The sequence below is a fragment of the Hemicordylus capensis genome, chromosome 10 (genome assembly GCF_027244095.1).
Source record: "Hemicordylus capensis ecotype Gifberg chromosome 10, rHemCap1.1.pri, whole genome shotgun sequence".
Taxonomy (NCBI): Eukaryota; Metazoa; Chordata; class Lepidosauria; order Squamata; family Cordylidae; genus Hemicordylus; species Hemicordylus capensis.
The window spans coordinates 27586918-27610244 of record NC_069666.1 but is presented as its reverse complement, the minus strand read 5'-3'; the positions used below and the strand labels follow the sequence as shown (position 1 = coordinate 27610244).

Sequence of the window (23327 nt, the reverse complement as noted above, 5' to 3'; positions counted from 1 at the left end):
TCTTATTTGTACTCCTAGGCAAGACTTATGTGAGAATAAAGACATTAATTCAATGGGACTTCTTCTGAGTAAACATGTAGAACTGGGTTAAAGGAGAAGGCACAGTAAGAACACAAGGAGAGCTCTGCTGGATAAGACATGAGGAGGACCAGCATCCTTTTTCCCATACAGACTAACCAGGTGCTCTCTAGAAAGGCCGAAAGCAAGGCCTGCAAGCAATAGGCCTCGTCTGTGGTTGCTATCCAGCAGCTAAGGCACATCATAATTTCATAGCTGCCGATGGAGCTATGCACCACACATTTGTCTCACACATACAATACAATTCAATGAATATTTATATACCACTTTTCAACACAAAGTTCCCAAAGTGGTTAAATAAATAAATAAATAAATAAATAATTAAAATGGTCCCATCTTCTTGGGTCATAAGGGCAACTTCTCCACAACAGTAAATTTGTTGTGATTTTGTCTAATCCTTTTAAAAAAAAAAATCAGTTTACATGATGTGGTGGTTCGTATTGGACTATGTCTAGATGACCTGGGTTCAAATCTCCATGCTGGATGATCTCTCTCACCTAAACCTACCTTGCAGGGTTGTTGTGAGGTTAATAGTAGGGAAGAGATGAACTATGCATACCACCGCTGAGCTCCTTAGATAGGATAGAAATGATCATTGGCCAAGAGCAAGCATGGTGTTGGGACTAGGACTATGGAGACCTGAGTTCAAACCCACTGGGTGATTCAGTCACTTTTCTCCTAGCTCACAGCCTACCTCACAGGGTTGTTGTGAGCAGGGGCATAGCTAGGGGAGAGGGAGCCCATGTTCATCCCTCTCTCTGGCAGCCCCCCAGAATGAGGGAGATAATGAAGAAAATAGGGAGGGGTGGACCTGGAGGGCCCTCAGGAGCTGAGGCCCTGTGTTCTTTGAACCCTTTTGCTCAATTATAGCTACACCCCTGGTTGTGAGGATAAACATAACCATGTACATTGCTCTGGGCTCCTTGGAGGAAGAGGGGGATTAAATCCAGCCCTGAGCAGGATCCAAGCAAAGTCACATTAAAATTAATGGAACTTATGGTAATCATGACTAATGTCTCATTTGTATCAATGGGATTTAGCCTTTAATAATGAGCCCCTGGTGGCGCAGTGGTAAAACTGCCACCCTGTAACCAGAAGGTTACAAGTTTGATCCTGACCAGGGGCTCAAGGTTGACTCAGCCTTCCATCCTTCTGAGGTCGGTAAAAGGAGTACCCAGAATGTTGGGGGCAATATGCTAAATCATTGTAAACCGCTTAGAGAGCTCCGGCTATAGAGCGGTATATAAATATAAGCGCTATTGCTATTGCTATTTACCAGGGTGGCACCCCATCTATGGAATAGCCTCCCCAGTGTGGCTTGCCTGGTGTCATCACTTTGTTCTTTTAGAGGCCAGATGAAGACCTTTCTGTTCACTCAGGCTTTTAAAAACTTGATAGATAGATAGATAGATTTAATAAGTTAAGAATGTTTTGTGCTGTACTTTTGTGTTTTGGATTTGTAATGTGTTTTGCGTTATGTGTTTTAATTGGATGCTTTTATTGTTGTGAGCCTCCCAGAGAACATTTTGTTATGGGGCAGCTAGCAAGTAAAGTTGATTATCCTTATTCATTACAATTAGCTATGATTAAGTTCGTTAGTCCGAACCTGCCCTGTGTTAACCATTGGTTGGACCGATGGGTGTCACGGATGCTTGCTGTAACTGAATGTTGAACGACGGTTTTGTCTTGTCCACAGAGGCTGCCGGGGGAGCCACTGGCTGAAAGGCAGGCGTAAAACACGAGCGAGAGAAGAATAACCCTCGTGGTGGCCGCGAGTTCCACCAGCCCCGCGCTGCTCCGGTGCCGGCACGAAGATTTCCTTGGCTAGGACGCACAGAGAAGAGGAGGAGCCCGGCGGCTCCATGCCCAGCAGCGGCAGCTGTCCGCGCGGGCCCCGTCCCTCCCTCCCTGCCAGAGCCGGCCGGGCGCCGCGGGTTCGAGCCCGGGGCAGCAGCCGCGGTGCGCGTCTCCACTGGGGCGGGGAGCCTGGCGGGGGAAGCTCTCGCTAGCGCTACTTGTGGCCGCAGCCAGCCAGCCAGGCTCGCTCGCCTCCCGTCTGGCTCTGCCTGGCTCGGGCTCCCCCCTCCCCTTACTCTGCCTCCCCCCCCCCCGCCACCCCCGCCTCAGCCAACCATAGAGTCGCCCTGGCAAAGCAGCCGCCGCCGCGCTCGCCATCTCCGAACCGGGCGGCGAGGGGGGGGGAGGAGAGGAGGACAGGGCGGGGGGCGCCGCCGCCGCCGCCGCGCAAGCGAGCGAGCAGGCACAGCGCCGAGACCGCCAAGGCAGAAACATGGAGTCCGCGCCGGCAGCCCCCGACCCCGCAGCCGGCGAGCCGGGCAGCGGCGGCGGCGGCGGAGCAGGAGGCGACGGCAGCAGCAGCAGCAGCAGCTCGGAAGCGGCCAGGGAGCCCCCGGCCAGCCTGGAGCTTGCCCGGAAAGGCGACGCGCCCGCTCCCAACCGCAGGCAGAGCAGCTATTCCAGCTCCAGCAGCAGCAGCAACGGCGGCGGCGGCAGAGGAGGAGGAGGAGGAGGTAGGGGGGAAGGGAGTGGGGGGGAGGGGGAGTGGGCTGGGGGGAGAGGGAGGGAGGGAGAGGAGGAGGCGGCGGCGGCGGCAGCAGCCGCGGGCGAGCGCGCTCGTTACCTCTTCGGAGCGGCATCTTCATGCCTTCTCCAACCCGGGTCAGCGCCGCTCCAGACTCGTTGTCGAGCCGGGCAAACTTTTAATGGCTCTTTCACGAGCCTCCCGCCGCCGCTGCGGAGGAAAGCGGGCCCAGGGCGAAGGGAGAGTCAGGCAGACTCCGGGGGTCCGTCCACGCGACGCCTCCTTCGGGGGCTGGTGAGGCGGTGCGGGGGGGGGGGGAGACGTGGCGTGCAGCACCGCGCGGCAGACGTGTTTCCCAGCACGTGTGCACGCTCTGCACGCCCCCTCCCCCCGCCGCCCAGCTGCCGGGCGCGTGTGGATGCCAGCCGGGGGCAGGAGCAGGCAAACTTTCGACAAGGGGGAACTTGACAAAAGAGAAGTCTGGCGTCTGTCTCCCTCCCTCCCTGGTATTCCTGCATAGCCCTCTCTTTCTAGCTCTACGGGCCGAAAACATGGCTCGGATGAGGGGTCAGTCCGTGGGCCGCGTGTTGCCTGCTGGCTGCTCTGCTTGGGCTGGCTGGTCTCTTGCGTGGGGTTTTTCAGGTGTACACCAAGTTGCGCCCCCCCCGCCCCGCTTGCTTGTTGACGTTCCTGGTGGTGGGCGGGGGGGGGGGGAGAGGGTGCCGCGACCTGCCTAATGAGCAGGTGTGACCTGCAGGTCCGAGATGTGGCGTGACGACGGGGTGGGCTCCCTTTCAGTGCTCGCCATGCCTGGGAAGCTCTTTAAATGTCCCGCGTGCCGTTTTCTCACGGTCTGGAGGCGAGCGCGGCGCCGAGGCGCGGGTCAGGTCGCCTCAACACGTGCAGGTCAAGGGAAGTTCAGCCCGGGGCGGGCGGCTGCTGCATTTCCATCAATGGGCGAAGCCTCGGCCGGCCGGCGGCGGAGGAGGTGTGTGATTTGGCCAGGCGGATCTGGCTGCTGCTGCTGCTGGACGGAGGCGATCTGCCTCTCCCTCTCTCACCCAGGCGGGACAGGAAGGATGAGAGTCGAAGGGGCTTCCAGAAATACGGGCGGCGTGGTCGGCTTTTGCAAAGCAAGGCGGCGGCGGCAAGCGCTCCTGTGAATTATGTAGGCATCGCTTGTGGATGCGGTTCAGGAGGGATGGGACTGATTGGGAATTGATTCCCTTGGGGGTGGGGGTGTGTGAATAGAAGGATCAAAACATTGCTCCGTCAAGTGGCAAATGGTCGCCCTCCCATTGCTAGATGGGCTCTCTTCTGCCAGTTGTGGGGTGGAGAGAGAGAGAGTGTTGGATGGAATGATGCCTTCCCGACTCTGCCGTGTTTTGTTGTTGCTAGGAATATGGCTGATCATGTGTCGGTTTTGTGTGTGTTACACAGTATGCCTTTTTTTTTTTTTTTTGGTCGTTCCTCCCCAATTTTGGCCACACCTCCCATTCCAAGCAGCTTCCTACTTTGAGGCAACCCTTCTACAGTAAAGGATGAGAGGCACCCATTGCATTCAGGAGCGGAGTGAGGCAGCGGCGGGGAGGCTAGTTGGACAGCCTTTCCCCAAATTATTTTATGCACTGCCGGAGGGTGACACAAAACATCTTCTACTGATGTGTATACGATATCTGTATTTTAAAATGTGCAGCACATAGGAGGCCCTTTGCGGGCTGCAAGGGACCTTGAGATGTGGATTCCGTGAAGACGAAGAATGCCAGTGCTGGTTATGTAACAACCTTAATCAGAAACACTCGCTCTCAAAACACATTTCTCCAGTTGGGGAGAATGTTTGCGAGGCTGCAAGACTTTGCTGTTATACAATCTCCCCTTCCTCCTCATGTTGTATGCTCCATCCTTTCTTAACCCTGTATGCATTTCAGAATAACTTATTGCCGTTATTTATCATGATATATGTTCTGTATATATATTTTTAGGAGAGGGGGAGTGAGAGAGGAGCTGCTATGGTTTAGAAAATACTCCTTCTGCCACCCCCACCCCCCAGCTGTGTGAGTCTTGCAAAAATTATGTAACCAGTGTAAATGTGTGTGCCTATTATTATTATCATCACACAAATAAAAGGGTTGGAGGCAGCGGATTATTCGCGTATTGTCATGATTGGGGTGAGCTGTTTGGTGATCATAAATGGCTTAGGCTTTTGATACTGCTAACCTGCTGACCCAAATGTGCTCTGTGCTCTCCCCTCACCCCTCGCCCAATATTGTGAAGAGGATTAAATGCAGGGAGGAAAGTGAAAACGCACGCAGGCTCCCTTCTGTCTCTGTACGCAAGCGCTGTGTTATGTAACAGTCTGAATGGAAGGGGGGGGAGAAAACCCACCCCCAAGGTCAGCGATGGGAGCATCCATGCAAGACGGCATTAGCTAAAGCTCCTGGGAAAGGGAACTGTGTTTGCAGATTACAACAGAAGGCAAGAGTGTAGCTTTTGCAGGAAAGCTGGATCAATAGTGTGTGCATGCGTGCAAAATGGGAATGCTTGGGTTTTCAGATAATGCAATGGAGTTGGCAGAAAATAACATCTGCTCCCAGAGAGTAAAATGGCAAGAAAAGTGGAGCTGGCATTCCTCTCACTGTGGAATCACTGCCAGTCCTGGGAAGGAACCAACATCAGGGAAAGCAGAGAAAACACTCAGGTGCCCTTTGGTTTGAGCTTGCTGTTGAAATTGGGACTTGGATGGAGGAACACTGCCCCCCCCCGCACTCACAAATCTCCCGCCCCCCTGCCAAGTCTATGCACATCTGCAATTTATGCAGTGCACTGGGGTGTCAGTTAGTTATGGCTGCCTGCCACCTTTCCCCCCTAACTATGGCTCTTATGCATTTAACAGCAGGTTGATCGGCAGACTGTGATCTTGATTTCTGCACTGTGAAAAGCTTCGCTTTGATTTCTATAGCTCACACTGCCAGAACGGATACAAGCAGTGGCCAGGCTAGGGTTTCCTCCCACCCTCCGATTATTTGTCAACTCTGGTGGTGGCTGGAAAGGGGGTGGGCGGTCATCCCCTTCAGATGGATTTTGAAGAAAGCAGGAAAAAATAAACCACTGGAAGGAAAAACTTGCACTATCCCAACATTCATTCAGTGCACAATCAATTCCTTCTTTGTAGTGGAGCCATCTTATTTGTTTGTTATTTCTCTTTGTAAACCGCCCTGAGCCATTTTTTGGAAGGGCGGTATAGAAATTGAATTATTATTATTATTAGTAGTAGTAATGGGTAAAACCATAAACATTTCTGAGAATAAGAGCTTAAGCCCCCAATAATTTTGTCTGTTGCTTAAAAAGGACCACGTGCTGTTTTTCACGCACAGTGCTCTTGTTCGGACACCATGTAGGCGCCAGCATGACTAATAAGTGTATACCCGTGAGTGTCTCTTCTCTGCTCTTGTACTACTTCCCTGTGGATACAACCTAAGTAAATATTTGAGGGGCTCTGCAGGAATTCAGCACTTCTGTGATCTCCAGGATTTCTTTTGATATTATTATCCCAGAATGATTGAATGTCTGGACACCCCTACTAACACATAACGATCTCTTTCTTATGCAGTGCTCTGGTGTGTTGAATTTTTGAATGGATTCACACACTGTCAATATATATAACACACACCTTCTAAAAATGTTTTTTTTAGTTACCAACATTGAGGGTGTAATGTTTTTATTAAGCAAATATTAACAAAATATTGTAAAATACAATAATGATCAAAATGATTGCAAACAGGAAGAAAATCCTAGCAGCTTAAAATTGCCCTAAACCAATGAAATCCTTCACTTGTCTTAAAGTAACAACCATTTTCTGAATTTTGGGTGATGTGAATTTGGCTTCTGCTTCTCTATCTCCACCAGGTTCAGCGGTCTAAAAGTTTCCTGCTCTCTCAGACAACTCCGCCCTTTCCCCTTCGCTGCCCTTTATGCCCAGATCTGCCTTTCGAATGCCTGTGTTAGGCCAGTTCTTCCTTTGTGATACCTCCTCTCTTATTTCTTTCAAGTCCTTGTGAAAATCCCGTTTCCCCCATGGAGCCTTTGGCACAAGCCTTTAGTCCTCACACTCTGCTGTAGAGTGCCCTAAAGGCATATACTTCCTCTGTGCATGCGGCCTCCCTCTGCCTCTCTTGTGTTTAATATTAGATTGTCAACCCATTGAGAAAGGGATCTGTTCTCATGTACTTAGCAATAGCAATAGCACTTACATTTATATACCGCTCTATAGCCGGAGCTCTCTAAACGGTTTACAGTGATTTAGCATATTGCCCCCCCAACATTCTGGGTACTCATTTTACCGACCTCGGAAGGATGGAAGGCTGAGTCAACCTTGAGCCCCTGGTCAGGATCGAACTTGTAACCTTCTGGTTACAGGGCGGCAGTTTTACCACTGCGCCACCAGGGGCTCTGATAAAGTACCATGCATGTTGATGATGCAATAGAAATAATAAAGAATAGGACTGACTTGCAACCCTGAATAAATATAGAGCTGATGTATCTCTGGACAGGTAATCCCACACAAGTGGGATTACGGCATACAGCATGGCTCTGAACCCTAATGAGCCTTGCTTCCCAAATCGGGATGGGTCATGGAAATGTTGGTTTCATAAGGGAGAAGGCACACTTCTGTGGTGGGACCAGCTCTTTTGGGGGATCATTGAGTTGATGCTGCTGTTCAATAGAGCAACTTGAGTGTGCACATTGGTGGGGTGTGAGTTACTGACCTCGGAGACATTCAGGAGGGGCTCCAGGTGTTCAGGAGTTTGGGGTGGCATCACAGAAGCGGGATCTGAATATTGCCAGAGGTGTATTTCATTTCACGTCTGCAATATGCCCAGATGTGTAGGAACATCTTTCTATGATTGGAAACTTTGCAGACACACAATGGAATTCATGTATTATGCACCACTCCTCCCATATGCATATTCATGAACACATTAAGGAATACAAATATCTATATATCTATATAGATAATTCTCACAGCAGAATATCTGTATCTATATAGATACTTTTCTAGGGTGTAATCCAGTGTGTGGCAGCTCTTATGAGAGTTCTTGCAAGAGTTCGCGAGTGAACCGGCAGGCGAACGGCTAAGGGGGAGGGAAGTGGTGGCTGGGGGGTGGGAGGGGGGAAGCGGCAGCTGGAGGGGGGGAGAGGGTAAGCGACGGCACATACCACCAACTTGTGGCCTCCACTGCGAGCTGGTGGGAGAGCGCACATTGCCTCCAACTGGCCTACTCATGAGAAGGATGGCCAGGCAGGCATAGGAGAAGGCAGAGAAAACACTTTATTTGGGCCCGCCTGCTGCCCAAATGACTGGTGGGGTGGTACTCAGCACATTTTGGGGTGAGAAATGGGCCGAGAAGGGGGAGAGCCAAGAGGGAGGGGGAAGAGGAAAGAGGAGAGGGACCGAGAAGGGGGGGGCAAGGGGGAGAAAAGCGGGAACTAGAGGTGCAGATGCTCTGTGCCCAGGCCAGCTAGTGTATGAATATTCCTTCATCTGAGGAATGGGATATTTCTAGGAAAGATCTGGAAGGCTTTCTAGAGAGAGAGAGAGTTTGGAATCTCTTTCTTTCCCTGGAGAAATTAAAGGAGAAAGTTGGTCAGAGATCATTAAAGGACAGGAGTCTCTTTCAGGGCAAGCAGTTGGACTAGAGGACCCTTAAGTGCTTCCTCAGTTCTCCAGGTTCTGTAGTGATATACCTAGCACACACCCGTTATTTCCCAGTTTGGGTTACTTTACATGGTGAATGTGGGAACAGTGCAAAATTAATAGCTTCCAGCCGCACAGCTTGATTTAAAAAAAAAAATCATAAATACTTTTCATGCCTCACAACTGCACTAAATGTGCTTAACAGGGTGTTTGGTGGGGGGAAAAAAATCTGGAGTGGAAATTAGGTTAGATTTGGATAAGAGATGCCAGAAGAGGGAAGAAGTGTAATAAATGCAGGGGTTTAAGGTTGCAGTCCTGTGCATGAAAACCTGCAGGTGAACTACACTGAGCACAGTAGGACTTACTTCAGAGCAAACATGGCCAGGACTGTGCTGCACTGGCATTACCTTGGTGATGTGGGAGCCACGGTCATGCCACTCCTTCCTGTCCTGCAAGGATAACTTGAAAATCCCTGGACACGCAGGAGAGCCTACATACACTGTGGCTCCTCTCTAAGCCAGCATTAACTCAGTTTTTTGAGGACTGATGGGAAGGAGCCACCATGCGGGGTCGTCCTCCTTGGTCTAGGGCTTCTTAGGTTTCGCTGATGGTGTGGGAAGAGGTGGCTCTCGGTAAGTGTAAGAGGATAATGAAATAATCTGGTTCCTTATGACAGTGTAAGCCACCTAATGGTGCAGCGGGGAAATGACTTGACTAGCAAGCCAGAGGTTGCCAGTTCGAATCCCCGTTGGTATGTTTCCCAGACTATGGGAAACTCCTCTATTGGGTAGTAGCCATATAGGAACATGCTGAAAGGTATCATCTCATACTGTGCGGGAGATGGTCAACCCCTCCTGTATTCTACCAAAGACAACCACAGGGCTCTGTGGGCACCAGGAATCAACACCGACTCAAAGGCACACTTTACCTTTAACTTATGACAGTATGAAGCCTACTGAATTGCAGGCAAATTGGTTCAGGGGTTTCTCTGAAGGTAGCTTACATTTGGAGCATTATTCCAGTTTAAATAAATACAATGGTTCCCTGCCCCACAAAGGGCTTACAATCTAAAAAAGAAATATAAGATAGACACCAGCAACAGCCACTGGAGGGACATTGTGCTGGGGCTGGATAGGGCCAGTTGCTCTCCCCCTGCTCAGTAAAGCGAATCACCACTTTTAAAAGGTGCCTCTTTGCTCTGTTAGAGAAGTTGCTCTGTGGTTCATCTATGCCTTTGCTCATTGCACAAGTTGTTCCACTAGGGTTTCCAAGTCAGAATATTTGGGCACTGAACAGAAACTGGTGTGTTAAGGGATAGCATGTATCACACAGAGGAGACAGATGATGTAAAGTGTACTACCTGTAAAATCCCCCTGTGACAATCCGTGTTCCTGATGGCATAAACTATCAAAGCAACCAAAGTTGACATCACACAGGGGTGTCATATATGGATGCACTGCTGTAATATTACCCACAAATCTCGGGAAGCTCTGCCCACATTCTTCAATGTGACTATTCTACCTGGGTTGTGGTTGGTACCAGTGATGGGCAGCTGTTTAATACCACAGCATGTTTGGCCAGAGAATGGGCAGGAATGCTTATCCCTTTGGAGTTTGGACCTGCCAGTTCCTAGTTCAGTGGCTGTTAAGGCTGGCCAGAGCACTGGCAGGTAGGCATGTTTATCCTGGTATCCTGGATATTATTACTTCTGCTTGTGCCAGCCTTGGTCTGGCTGGGCAGATCATTTTGCTGAGCTGAGAGGAAGACCTAAAAGCACACTGTGGTTGCCTAGTAACCACAACCTGCTTTTCCTCATTTCCCGTTTTGAAGTGCTGCACAGGTATGTATTGGCCAGGGTTTTTTTTTAAACTGGGTTTTGTTTGGACAGTGCTCTATGGTGCAGATAGTGCGCGTCATACAATGACTAGTTTTGTACTCTACAATTTTGAAAGAAGAAATTTAGCAGCAGGCCCCTAAATGGAGAGTGGCATATGTGTTTTTGAGTTGCCCCCTGAACTCCTATCCACTGATTCTCCTTCGTGCATCTGTTAGAGGCAGTGGGCACTGGCCTCTGCCTGGTGTAAGCTGGAGCCTAGGCCTTCCCCTTCCTCTGCCCATAGGGAGCTCAGATTAGGATGGGGGGAGGTTCATTCGTCTTCTCTTCCTCTTCCTTCCTGGCCTGCATCTTTCTGGACATTGGGCCATCCGTCAACTCCCACCTCTGCTCCTTGGCTCTGTTTCCTTCCCACTTCTGTGGGGCCCTGCTGCCTCCTTGGATACATCTCATTTTGTGGGACGTTGTTCCACAGCAGGCAGGCATTCTCTCCTTGCTCCCCTTCCTCCTTGTTCTGCAGCAAGATGAAGCCATTTCTTCTCCATTCCCAGCCCTGTCAACTGGTTCACAAGCAATTAATATGTTCAGGGGAAGGAAGACCACCCCTCCTGGCCATCCCACTGAACATCCATGTGTTCAGCATGAGTGCAAAAGGATGCCTGTACCTGAAGGGCTCGTCCTTGCAATTGAGAACCTGAAAGGGTCCTACATCTAGAGGGCACCTTTTACACTCAACCGGACTAATCGGAATGTCTGTTTTGCTCGATGTCAAGGGCACTTGTGCTGTGAACTCCGCCCATTCAAAGGTGGATTCTGCTTACTTTGAACTGGGCTTGGCAAAATGGAGTTAATGCCCTGCATCTGATGCTGTCCCCATCCCGGCCAGACTCACCATCCCCAGCTGCAAAAGCTTTACTTTGGGGGGGGGAGTAAGTTTGCTTCCAAATGAGAGGCCCCTGCAAGGTCTCTCCATAGCTGCAAAAGATGCTCGGTGTGTCATTTCCTGCCAGGGGATTCTGGGGCCTGTGGATTGCGAACTACAGGAAATTACATTCTGCACATCATTTACACCTAGCGAGAGACCTTGCCTGGAAGGGAGACCACCAGCATTGTTACCCTCTCTCCCTTTTCCAAGGTAAGTCTTTGAAGTGGTGTGCTTTGTGGGGGGAGGAACTGGCATGAAAGGGGAAGTAGTGGCAGAAAAGTAACTATGTTCTTCCTACGTTTATATTGCACACTTGAAAAATCTCTGGAGGTTTTTTGAGTGTAACCCTTAATTTAATTCTCAAGACAAGCTGGAGAGGCTTCGTACACCCTTAAATGTCACTTGGAACTTCTCAAGGTAGTCAGTTTGCACATTTGGCTCCCCCTCACTGTGCATGCGTGTGAGAGCGAGTATGTGTGGGGCTAGTAGTGTGCTAACCTGCACTCTGTCTTGCATTCAGAATGGTAATAAATGCATCCAGGTAGTGTTCTCCGATTATTGTTCTTGTTTTAACCTATCCTTTTTCACTACTACTTTCTGCAAGATCACATAAATAGATGCAGGCATCAGCTGCTGAGGGACAAAAGTAAAACTCGTCCTGAATGGCAGAAATGCATTACAGCTCCAGTCTCAGTAACCCGCCATGGTGTCTTTCATTTTGTAATTTGAGCTAATAATTTTCAATACACTTCTAAAGCAACCCGCTAGGACAGTAGCAAGTTCCAAGAAATTGATGTGCTACAAGAAATGGCAACAGAGCTGGTATTATAGCAGCATGATGATCGGGATCATGCATCAGGAGACTCCGCTAGCATGGCTTAAAAACAGGCAGAGTGCAACAGCTGACTGGAGGTGTGGGGACCATCTTTAGATTCAGATGATCTCCCTTATCAAATTCCATTTAGTTAAAGGTTTTGTTGGCAGTTTGTTTCTTGTATTGTACATAAGAACAGCCCTGCTGGATGAGGCCCAAGGCATATCTAATCCAGCATCCTATTTCACAGTGGCCCACCAGATGCCTCCAAGAAGCCCACCGGCAAGAAGTGAGGGCATACCCTCTCTCTTGCTGTTGCTCCCCTGTGACTAGTATTTAGAGGAGGGTTGTTTTGATTTAAATCACGATTTAAATCACGATATAAATCGCTTCACAGGAGGACTCAGTTTTAATGATTTAAATCACAATTTCAATTACTAAGGAAGATTCTATTTAATCATCATTTTTTATAAAAGTACATTCTTGTTGCCTAATATAACCTTAATATATAATTAGAGAAAGATGTAGGTTTCATTTTTAGAAGATAGGTACACACTTCTCATAGTGCTTGCATTTCGTTGTTGCACTGTTTGCATTTTGCATTCATGCCTTTCTTACCCACATGTACAGTAACTTCTTTAAAACATTCCCACATGGGGTCTCCTTTACCATCTCCCGCCATGATAGTTGTTTCCCTTCAACCATGGAGGATACACTCTGAAAAAGTTTCCTCAGGACTACATGAATGTGTTCTGTTCACTTTCGGTTTCACTTTCTATTCCCCTCCCCCGCTCCCCATGCCGTGCATTAATATCCAGACTCCTCCTCCTTGCTCAGAACTACTCCACCCCCACAATCCTCTATTCATTCATGACCTTCTTGTCTTTGCACTTTGGGTGGGGCAGCAAGGGCTTGACTGTGTGTGTGTGTGTGTGTGTGTGTGTGTGTGTGTGTGTACACGCTTCATGGACACCACCTGCCGAATAGAACGAATAGGTCTGTTATCTCTCATCCTCATATGCTGCTATTAACATGTTCATAGAAGATAATTAGAAGTTATGATTAATATTCATGATGATATCTTTGGCCTAGGTTCTTTATGAATTGTGTTTTAAATGTAATCAAAAATAATCTGATTTGAAATTTTAAAATCCAATTGTTTACTTTTTATTTTAAAATGCATAGATTTTTATCAACCCTGATTTGGAGGCATTGTGCCTCTGAGGCTGGAGGTGGCCTGTAGCCACCAGACTAGTAGCCACTGATAGACCTATCCTCCATGAAGTTGTCTAAGTCCCTTTTAAAGCCATCCAAGCTAGTGACCATCACCACATCTGGTAGCAGAGATTCCATAGATTAATTATGTGCTGTGTGAAAAAGTACTTCCTTTTGTTGGTCGTAAATTTCCTGGCCTTTTCATTTTGTGCAGGCCTCAAAGAGTAATTAAGTGATGATTAAAGAGTCAAACCAATATTTTCCCATGGTGTAGGGAGGTCATCCTCTAAACACTGGGTTATCAGCCACTACATGCTCCAAGACAGGACCAATCAAATTTGAGCAGGCTAGTAACATTAACTAAGTAGCTGTCAGTCAAGCTCCAGTTCTGGTCCTGTCTTGCTCTGACAAACAGCCCTTGGAAAGAGCTCCTGCCCTATTTAATGTTCTTCATCATTCTATCACAAGCTAGTTCGCTTCTTTCTCCTTTCTCTACATTCTGTGTGTGCAAGGGTGGGAAGTGGGTGTGTGTGTCTTCATTTGGTTTAAAAAAAATCAAAGATCTGGTTCCTTTATTATTTTTGCAACTTGACTTGCTCTGTTTTTGAGTTTTATGGGGCACCTTTTATCTTTCCAGTTATTAAGGTTTCACAATTGGATGACATGTTGGTGGGCGCCCTCTCCCAGGGCCCATGTCAGCTTCCAGAGGCAGGGATCCTGTTAAGCAGGGCCCCCTCCTCCAGCTCCACGCTCTCATTCACCTCAGCAAGAGAGAGCGGTTTCTACAGATCATGCAGCTGTTCCCACCGTTTCTAGCAGGCTGCACAGAAAGGCGGCGAAAAAGACATTTAAAGGAGGGAGACCTTCGAAAGGAACGGAGAAAAACCAAGCTCTCCCCTTCAGGGGCCAGGCTGAGCAAGCGGATTCAGGCGGTTTGCAAACAGTGCAAACCTTTCCCACCCAATCCACCTGCTATTTTGCCGGTCAGCTCCAGCACACCCGCCATTTTATCCATTCAGGCCTCAGAAGCCTGGATTCCCTCTGAGCTCAACAGAGCTCTGATTGTGCCAAATCAGGGATCTAGCTTGTTAGCCCCTGATATTGTGGCACCAAAAAAACCTGGTCATTATTCGGAGCCAAATGCAGTTCCCATGGAGGGCCTGATCCTGCCTTTGGAGGGCCTGATCCTGCCTCCTCTGCCTGTCACGCCTGATCCAATTCTGCCTGCGTTACCAGGGGGGCCTGGGCTGCCAATACCTGTGAGTGAGCTCTCCTGTACTACCACCATACCTGCAGATGTGGCTAGTTGGTTGCAAGATTTTGTTTCCAGTCAGTGTTTGGCTGTCGTTGCTCCTGCATTAAATGCCCCTGTGTTTCCAGGTCCTTCTACCCCTTCCCCGACTCCTGCCCCGTTGTCTCTGTCCCTGCTCTCCCCCAGCCCCTTCCAAGTGCCCTCAGATTGTAACCTGGAATTCTTGATCTCAGGTGCAACCAAAGCCATGGATTTATGCTACTGGCCATCTGTAGAATGTGATTTGTGATTTGTTTGCCCTTTCAGGAATTCTGTTCAGCAAATTCCTGTGGTCCCTTGAAGATGAGCAGATTTGATGTGGCACAAGCATTTGTGGACTAGTGCCAACTTTGTTGGGTGTCTTCTAAAGAAATGGGTCTGGTAGTGTATGCTGTATTAAATCTGTTTGTCTCTAAAGTGCCACAGTAATATTTGGTTGAGGGTTTTTTGTCTTTTGTTTAGTTGCAAATCATTGATATGGGTGGGATTAGGGGAGCTGTATTCCAACATGTGGGGACCCAAAGCCCGATGGGCTTTGTTTGTGAATCCTTCCCGACCGCCAAAAGTCACTCTTACCAGGGTGAGGATTCAGGATGGGGAAGTCTCCTCTGTTTTATCTGGTTATGCAGAACTTAAAGAACAAAGTCTGACGCCATGGAAGCAATTCCATTGCCTTGGCATTTCCATCTAAGGAAAATATGTGATTGGAGACTAGAAGAAACAGGGAGGCCATAAAATGATATGGCGGCTACCATAAATCCAGATTAGGGTATTGTCTCCAGTGTGTGATTCAGGGATATTCCAAGCAAGAAGGCGCCTGTATCCTGAGGTTTGTTTTAACAGTTTTCAGGGGCTGGTTATGTCTGTTGTCGTGGGTTGCATCTCTGTGCTCAATCTATTATATGGCATGGAAGTTGGAATCTTGGGAATTTATTTTTATTGTTAAGTCACATTTCTAGTCCTTACAGCTTTGGAAAGCAATCATGGGAGTTGTCCCACACTTCTTGTTAAGTTTTTGTTGTTGTTGAAAAGCAGTAAATACAGGTGGCCCTCTGCAGTTTTGCATATCCACCGACTGGTCTTAGAGACCTGGTATCTTTGAGTGGCCGAAAATAACCCACAAATGACTTCTGATGTCATTTCTAGCCGCTGCTTTACAGTGCAGAACCATTTTGTGATTTTTATTTTTAAAAGATTCCCGTGGCTTTTTTTGGTGAAAATCGGAGGAATTGGGGGTTTGTGGGGGCATTGCTGGAGACCTGGAGGGCAAGGTAGAGCACTTTATTTCTCTTATTCATGCTCTCCTCACTCCATTTTTAGCCTTTTTGTGTGTCTAGGGACCTAACCCCTAGATTCTCATAGGGGTAAGGTTTCATCATGCATGGTTTCCGTATTTGTGCCTACAGGCAAGAACAGAACCTCCCTGAATAACAAGAGCCACCTATATTTTTACCAAAGTGGTTTACGTTGCAAATGAAATGGGAAAAGGATTCCTTGCAGCAGCCACTGGCAAGATGCTATGCTGGGCCCAATAGGGAAGTTATGGTAAACATTTGATTTGCTAGATAGGACAGGGCTGTACAACTTGGGGCCCCCAGATATTTTTGGACTACAGCTTCCGGTGTCTAATAGTGCATGGGGAACCAGTTCTTATTTTGTCACCTGGCAGGGAAGGAAAATGACTTTCACATGGGAAACAGCCACATCATTGGCTCCACCATGTTTTCCTTCCCCTCTCATGCTTATCCAGATCATATGAAGGCATCCTAGGGAAGTAGCCCTTCCAACCCTAGGAGTCTGAAATGGATCCTTCCTGTTTCTTGGATCTATAGCATATCTTGACTTCACATTCCTCTTGGAGTGAGAGTGTGGGGCCTTTGGAGGAGCACATTTTCAGAGTACCCCAACTTGGAGACTGTGGTGGAGCCAAGCTGACCGTCCAGGCAGCTGTCATTCCTGCTCTAATTGCCCTCCAGTTACCAGTTGCTTTCTTGACTAAGACAATTTTCACAGTCCTGGGCTTTGCTGCTTCACTGCCTGAAGCCCAGCAACTCTAGCATATTTTAAGAAAAACACGTCCTATGATTTAAAGACTTCAGCTTTATGGAGACTTCAGCTCTCCCTCTGGCAATCTGTGGGTAATGATAAATTATCCCAAGAGAGGAAAATGTGCACTTTTCTTTTCTCAGAAACTTCTCTGAAGAACCAGTTGATTTTGGTTAACCCAGGGGTTCTCAAACTTGGGTCCCCAGATGTTGTCGGTCTTTAACTCCTATAATCCCCAACCAAGGGCCATTGTGACTGGGGATTAAGAGAGTTGAAGTCCTACAACATCTCGGAACCCAAGTTTAAGAACCCCGGGGTTAAAGCCTTCATTTCATGAAGCATTCGGCTGGATTCCCATGTTGAATGGGACTTTCTCCCAAGTAAGTGTGCGTAGAGTTGCGGCTTAAAAATTCTCTGTGGTACTCTTGGGCAGTACTGGTTGCCCCTCTCCTCCTTGATATTTTAGGTACCTCTGTATAATAAAAATCAACTGCTGCAGATGTTGAGTTGCAAGAGGAATGCAGATGTATCTTGAAGCTCAATGTCCTGCTTCTTGAAATAAGTATGTCAGGGCCATCAGCAATGGATGGATTTGAATCACAGAACTTCTGGAAGCTGGACTGGATTCCTTCTCCTTGAGCCGCTGTAGTTCTTTGGAAAGCTGTGGGAAGTCTTGGCCCCGGATTGCTTTGCAGACTTTTTGCCTGGCTCCATCCCTTCCCATTAATTGGTCCCTGCCCTTTCCTGTCCCTACTGAATTTCCTGTCACGCATGTTCTTTGTGCAACAAAGCACCTCCCTGTATGCCCACAGTCTCTCACGGTGCCCTCTCCTGTTCCTGCCCTGTTTCCCAAACCCTGCAAGTCTTCTGCGGTTTCTCAGTCTTGCCACTCTTGCTTTCTCTTTCCCTCTCTGCACCTGGGCTGCCTTCTGGGAAAGGGCCTCCTCCACCAGTCTCTCTGACAAATAATTCTGGGCTTGCCCTTCAGTTAGATTCCTCTGCACAGGGACTGAATGGAACCCCTCCAGCAATGTGATGGAGGCAAATGTGCTCTCCTTTTCGGAAAGAAGGAGAATGCATCGCTTCACAAAATGGTTGGTTGCTCTTCATCTTGATGAGCTGGAAACCCTGAAAGTCTGTATTGGCCAACTACCTAGTTCCTGCCTCTTTGGAGGAGAGACTGAGAGAAGATGGGAGTGCTATCCCTAAAAGCACCAGAGAGTGCTTGTGGCTAACTGGCCAAAGGCATCACTTTCACCTTCCCACTCCCTGTATTGGTTTGATGCAATTGTGTTACTCCAAAGGATGGAGCCCCAAGTCCAGTGTCAGTTTGGGGCAGTTTGGTTGGTTGTCTTTTTAAAGAAAAAGATCAGGGTGGTTAAAGTTTGTGCAAGAAAGATCCAGAAGAAGGATATTTACCCCCACATCCATGAAGGAATGTGCATAAAATATAAACACTTCTGTAGTGTTATGGAGTATTGAAAGGACTATACAGACTAGATTTTGCTGTGGTCCTTACAATGCCAGCATAGCTTGGTGGTTAGAGTGTTGGAAGTGGACCAGGAAGACCTGAGTTTGAATCCCCATCCGACCATGAACCTTACTGGGTGACTCTGAGCCTGACGTGTGTCTCTCAGCCTAACCTACCTTACAGGGTTGTTGTGAGGATAAAAATAACCATGTACACCACTCTGAGCAACTTGGAGGAAGAAATAAATGTAAACATAAGATTAAAAAATAAATGATCCTGTGAAGTAGGTCAGTGGTGCCGTTATCTGCATCTTGCAAACGGAATGGAGGCGGTCTGAGGCTGAGTGGGAGAAGAGTGGCTTGCCCAGTGAGCTCATGGGAGATAGTGGATCTGGGGCTTCCTGATTCAGTCCCTTAGCCACTGTACTGCACCAGGGCTCTGCACACACAAATTCTGCACCGAGGAGCTGAATTCTGAGACCCACATAAATTATGCAAAATGGGCTGTTGGGGGTGGGGGAGTGCTTTGTTTAATTTATTTTGGGTTGGACCACAGAATGGAAGGAAAACAGCCGCCTGTGCTGTTCTGTAAGCACTAAAGTTTGTTCAAAACTGTTATATCTCTGGTCCAGGTCCAGGTATGTAAGGGATCTCCTTCTTTGTCATGAACCCTGCTGCCTATTGAGATCATTTGGGGAGGTCCGGTTGTGGTTGCCACCGGCTCGTCTAGAGGCGACTTGGGGCTGGGCTTTCTCTGTGGCTGCCCCAGGGCTTTGGAATGCACTCCCTGTCGAAACAAGAGCTTCTCCATCTCTGACTGCTTTTAAAAAGACCCTTAACACCTGTTTTCTCATGCTTTTAATTACAATTAATTTTAAATTGTTTAATTGTTTTTATCTTGTGGAATTATTTTGTTTCACCCTGAATTGTTCTTAATTATTGTTATTCTGTGAAAGTGTTTTAATAGTTTTTATTTTTATATTGTAATTTTGATTATGTACACTGCCTAGAGATGTCTATATCAGACGGTATATAAACCTTATAAATAAATAAATTGTATGTTGGTTCTAGAGCCGTTCTCCTACTTGTGTAGTAAGTGGTGGAAGTGAAAAAACATACCTGGATTTCATTTCCCTTTTCTTTGTACAATACTGTAATCTGAGCTATAAAACAGCCATTCTGTGTGTGGAAGATGGCTTCCATATGCAGATGGATATGTTTGTATCCAGCCCTCAGATTTCAGTAGTTATGGGGAGGAGGAGGAAGTTCTTCTGAACATTAAAGTTCTGCCCCCAAGCCCGCCTCCCTGTCTTCTGAGATTTCCTCAGGCATTTCCAACTGATTTCCAAGCAAATCCACACAGCCATGAGGACTAGAACCTTGGAAAGCTAATTCTTCACCCAGTGTTGCATTCTGTACCTTTTCAGCACTCCTACAGAACTGCAACATGGACATGCAGCTCTGAATATATTAGCTAAAGTATATTAAGAAAATAATACTTTTTCTGTCTCCTTTTGCTAATGTTAGAGACAATGGAAGCTGACTAGTTTGCTGCCCTGGACCTCTGGGTCTCTTCCTAGCGGCACTTAATCCCTGTTTGCTGTACAACTGCCCTTTCCCTGTAGACCACAGTCATTTTATTCCTTCAATATCTTGCTGCTCCCCATTCGTGAGCAAAAGGCTGTTTTTTTTCCAGTACGAGTTGAACTTCTTGATAGCGTAACAAATTTTAGCTTAGCTTGCTACTATTCTAATGAGCTTCCTTCTGGCTAGATTAAAAAAAAAAATTAAGCTGCAGCCTTGCTGGAAAAGATTCCTGCACACGGATTTGACAAGTAAGTTTAGCCGATTGTTAAAAAGCAAGCTATGATTATGGGCTGGCAGCATGCGCTACCACTTCTGAATTTTAAAGAAGCAGGATCTAATGCTTATTGGCAAAACAATTCCAGCTCAGAACAATGTGTTTGGAGAACAGAAGCTGGGAGCTGCCGAAGGGGGCACAGGCTGTGCAGTTACATTTTCTGCAAAGAGGTTGAAGCTCTGTGTGTGTGTGTGTCCGTACACACACACACACACACACACACACACACACACACACACACACACGTGCATATGTGCATCCACACACTTATGAATTTTCCCCAGAGAAATGTATCTCCAGTCTTGTTCTGGGACCAGGCAATAGACTTTCTCTGAATATTCAGGCCTTTGCTTAGAGCAGAAACGAATGCCCTCCCCAAATTTCTCATCAGCATTCTCCTTTGTGAATGCTGATGGAGGGTATTTATTTATTTATTTCAAGTATTTGCATCCCATCTTTTGGCTCTGCAATGGAACCCTCAAGCTGGCTTTGAATGGCAAGAATAAAAATAATTGGGAACAACATTGAAATGAACAACAAAGATGAAAACAAGAGCAATGTGCAGTGCCAGTAACAATATTTTAAATGGTAATGCCTGGATTTCTTTATGCAAAACATTCCATAGCTTGGGTGCCATTGCAGAGAAGATCCTGTCCCTTCTTCACACTAAACCCAAACGCACCTCAGATGAAGGCAGGATGCAATACAGGGTGTCCTCTGAAGACCAAGTATGTGGACAGGTTCATATGTTCTTTGGATGCTCAAATATTTGCTTAATATTTGCTATTGATACTTGCCATCCCATGATATTTTATTTTCACACAAAAATATCTGAAACTGTTTAATAACTGATATGCTGTAGTATTTAGTATTTCAGTGTTTTTGGTATTACTTTTCTCCTGTCTTCCTTCTGTCAGGGAAGGAATACGTACACAGGGGTTCCCAGCTGGCCTTTCATCCAGACACTGACCAGGCCTCGACCTCTTTAATGCCAAGAACATTGTTGGATCATGTGCCAGCAAACGATAGCCCAGGGGTAGGCAAGCTTGGCTCTCAGCTGTTGTTGAAATATAACTCCCATCATCCCATCCCCACCATTTATTGTGGCGGGGGGTTATGAGAGTTGTAGTTCAACAAAAGCTGAAGAACCAGGGTTGCCTACACCTGCCCCTAGGACTTATAGTTGACATGTAACAGAATTTAGAATTGTGAGCTTGCTCTTTCAAGGGGACCTATCAAGGGAGACACTCAAACCCAGAACCTGGTCAGCTTGAGAACTAAATAAGAGCAACTCTGTCTTGGAGGGATTGAGCCTGAGCTTGTTTTGACCCATCCAAACCCTTACAGCCTCCAGACACTGGGTCAGCACATTCATGGCATTCTTACATTGGTCTAGGGTGGCGATATACAATTGTGTATCATCACCATACTGATGATACCTCACCCCAAACCGACAGATGACCTCTCCCAGCGGCTTCATATAGATGTTAAAAAGCAAGGGAGTGAGGAATGAGCCCTGCGGTACTCCACAAGAGATAGGCCATGAGATAGAGCACTCGCCTCCAGTGCAAACTGTCTGAAACCATCCACTAAGGTAGGAATGGAACCAGCACAAAACTGTGCCCCCGATTCCCAAACCCCACAGATGATCTGGAAGGATACCATGGCCGATGGTATCCAAAGCCCCTGAGAGATCTAATAGAACCGAGAGAGATAGAGATCGTCCTCCACAGTGACCAGTGCTGTTTCCGTGCTGTGCTGTGGCCTAAACCCCGACTGAAAAGGGTCAAGGAAATCCACTTCATCTCAGATTCTCTGTAGCTGAGCAGCAACGGCTTTCTCCAAAACCTTCCCCAAAAAGGGAAGGTTGGAGATAGGTCTAAACTTATCTAATGTCTCTGGGTTCAGGGAAGAAGGCTTCAGGAGAGGGCGGACCACTGTTTCTTTCAAAGCTAGGGGAACCTCTCCCTCCCTGAGTGATGAATTCACTAACTCCTGGACCCAGGACCTCACCTCCCCACTCCGGCTGAACAAATTAACCAGGAGGGGCAAGGACCAAGTGAACAAGACGCCGAACTCATACCTCAGGGAATCCTCAACCTCCACAAGCTCTAACGTATCCCAAATGACATCACAAGGCATTACCTCCATCACCTCAATGGACATAGCTGATTGAGTCCAACTCAGAGTGGAGACTAATGACCTTTTCAGCAAAGAATTTGGTGAAAAAGTCACAGTGGCCCATCGGAAAGTCTTCCTTCTCCTGTTTCCCCCAAAGGGTATGGGTGATCTGAAATAATGCTGCTGGACGGGATTCTGCCGATGCAATGAGAGTGGAGAAATAAGCAGGCTTCGCCACTCTCATTGCCACAGTGTACTCCTGAACATAGAAATGCAACCGTGTCCGATCTTCTTCCAGTTTTCCTCCAGCGTTGCTCTAGGTGTCTTTTGACCTGTTTCATGCCCCTTAGCTCCTCTGAAAACCAAGGGGCACAAGACCCGCAGACTTTAAACACTACTTAGGAGCAATTTCATCCAGCGCCCTCATGGCCTTGATGTTCCAAGCCTCACTGAGTTGAACTGGAGAGCTGCCCACAAGATTGCTGGGAAATTCCCCAGTCTTGTGACATAGAATCACTTCCTGCCACTCCAGCTTCCCCATCCTTTGTCTTGTGAACAGGCAGGGTGGGATATCCGTGTAGATGGGTGTAGGATATGGATGTGCCATGGCCACCAGCTGAGGTTTTGCGGGCTGGCACTGGGTGAAGTGGCTGGAAGGAGCAGGATTCTGGAGGCAGCCAATCTGCCACCTCCATGAATCCACCACCTGAGGTGGCTGCCTCACCTGGTGTTCTTAGCAGGTTGGCCACGAGCAGATTAGATTAAATTAAATTAAATTAAATTATAGTGACTTTTGGTAAAGCAACCAAAATCTTCAGGGCAACAGTTGCAATGGACAGAACAGCACTATTTGAGCTGAAATCCTTGGCAATTCTTGTTTGAAACAAGCTGCATTGTTCCAAGTAAGATTTGTTGGATGTTGTGTTCAGATCCCCCTGTTAGTGACAACTTCATGCATGTTATGGTTTCCAACAGGAAGTGTTTAAAGGTGCCCATGAGACAGTGTGGCTTTTAAGGTTTGGCAAGTATAATCTGTCTGGTTAGGGTTTTAGACAGCCAAGTAACTTTTTGTTGGCTGTTTTCAGTTAGTATTGAAACTTGCAGCTGGTTCATGCATTTAGCAAACAGAGTAGTGCAGCTTTTCCGAGTTTCAGTGAAGTGCAGAATATAAATCCATTAAGGAAATACAGACATACGTTCTCCGGGACTGTACCTGTGCAGGGTGCAGAGTTGAATGCTCCTCTGTAAAAATGAGTTCCCTGCACAAAGAGGGACTGGCTGCAAATGGCAGCTTCCTAATATGTCCGTATGATTTGTGTCCCATGCATTGGATCTGACTCTCTCCCATTATGGCTCCAAAATCTGCTGCTTGAACTTGCCTCGTGATAGGGCTGTCTCTGGATGAGGAGTTTCAAAAGGATTACAGCTATTAATT

At 47.4% G+C, this 23327-nt stretch overlaps 1 protein-coding gene across 2 annotated transcripts in view; it reads left to right on the top strand.

The window, feature by feature from the left end:
• The first annotated feature begins 2269 nt into the window (after nt 1–2269).
• The window catches only part of RORA (RAR related orphan receptor A), a 417924-nt gene continuing 396866 nt past the window's right edge, over nt 2270–23327 (top strand). Inside the window, exon 1 of one of the 2 annotated variants that reach the window (XM_053273017.1) lies at nt 2270–2609. In XM_053273017.1, coding sequence (XP_053128992.1) covers nt 2369–2609 — 241 coding nt within the window. In that variant the 5' untranslated portion in view covers nt 2270–2368. The remainder of the gene's footprint in view (nt 2610–23327) is intronic. The other variant, XM_053273014.1, reaches the window with a different exon arrangement.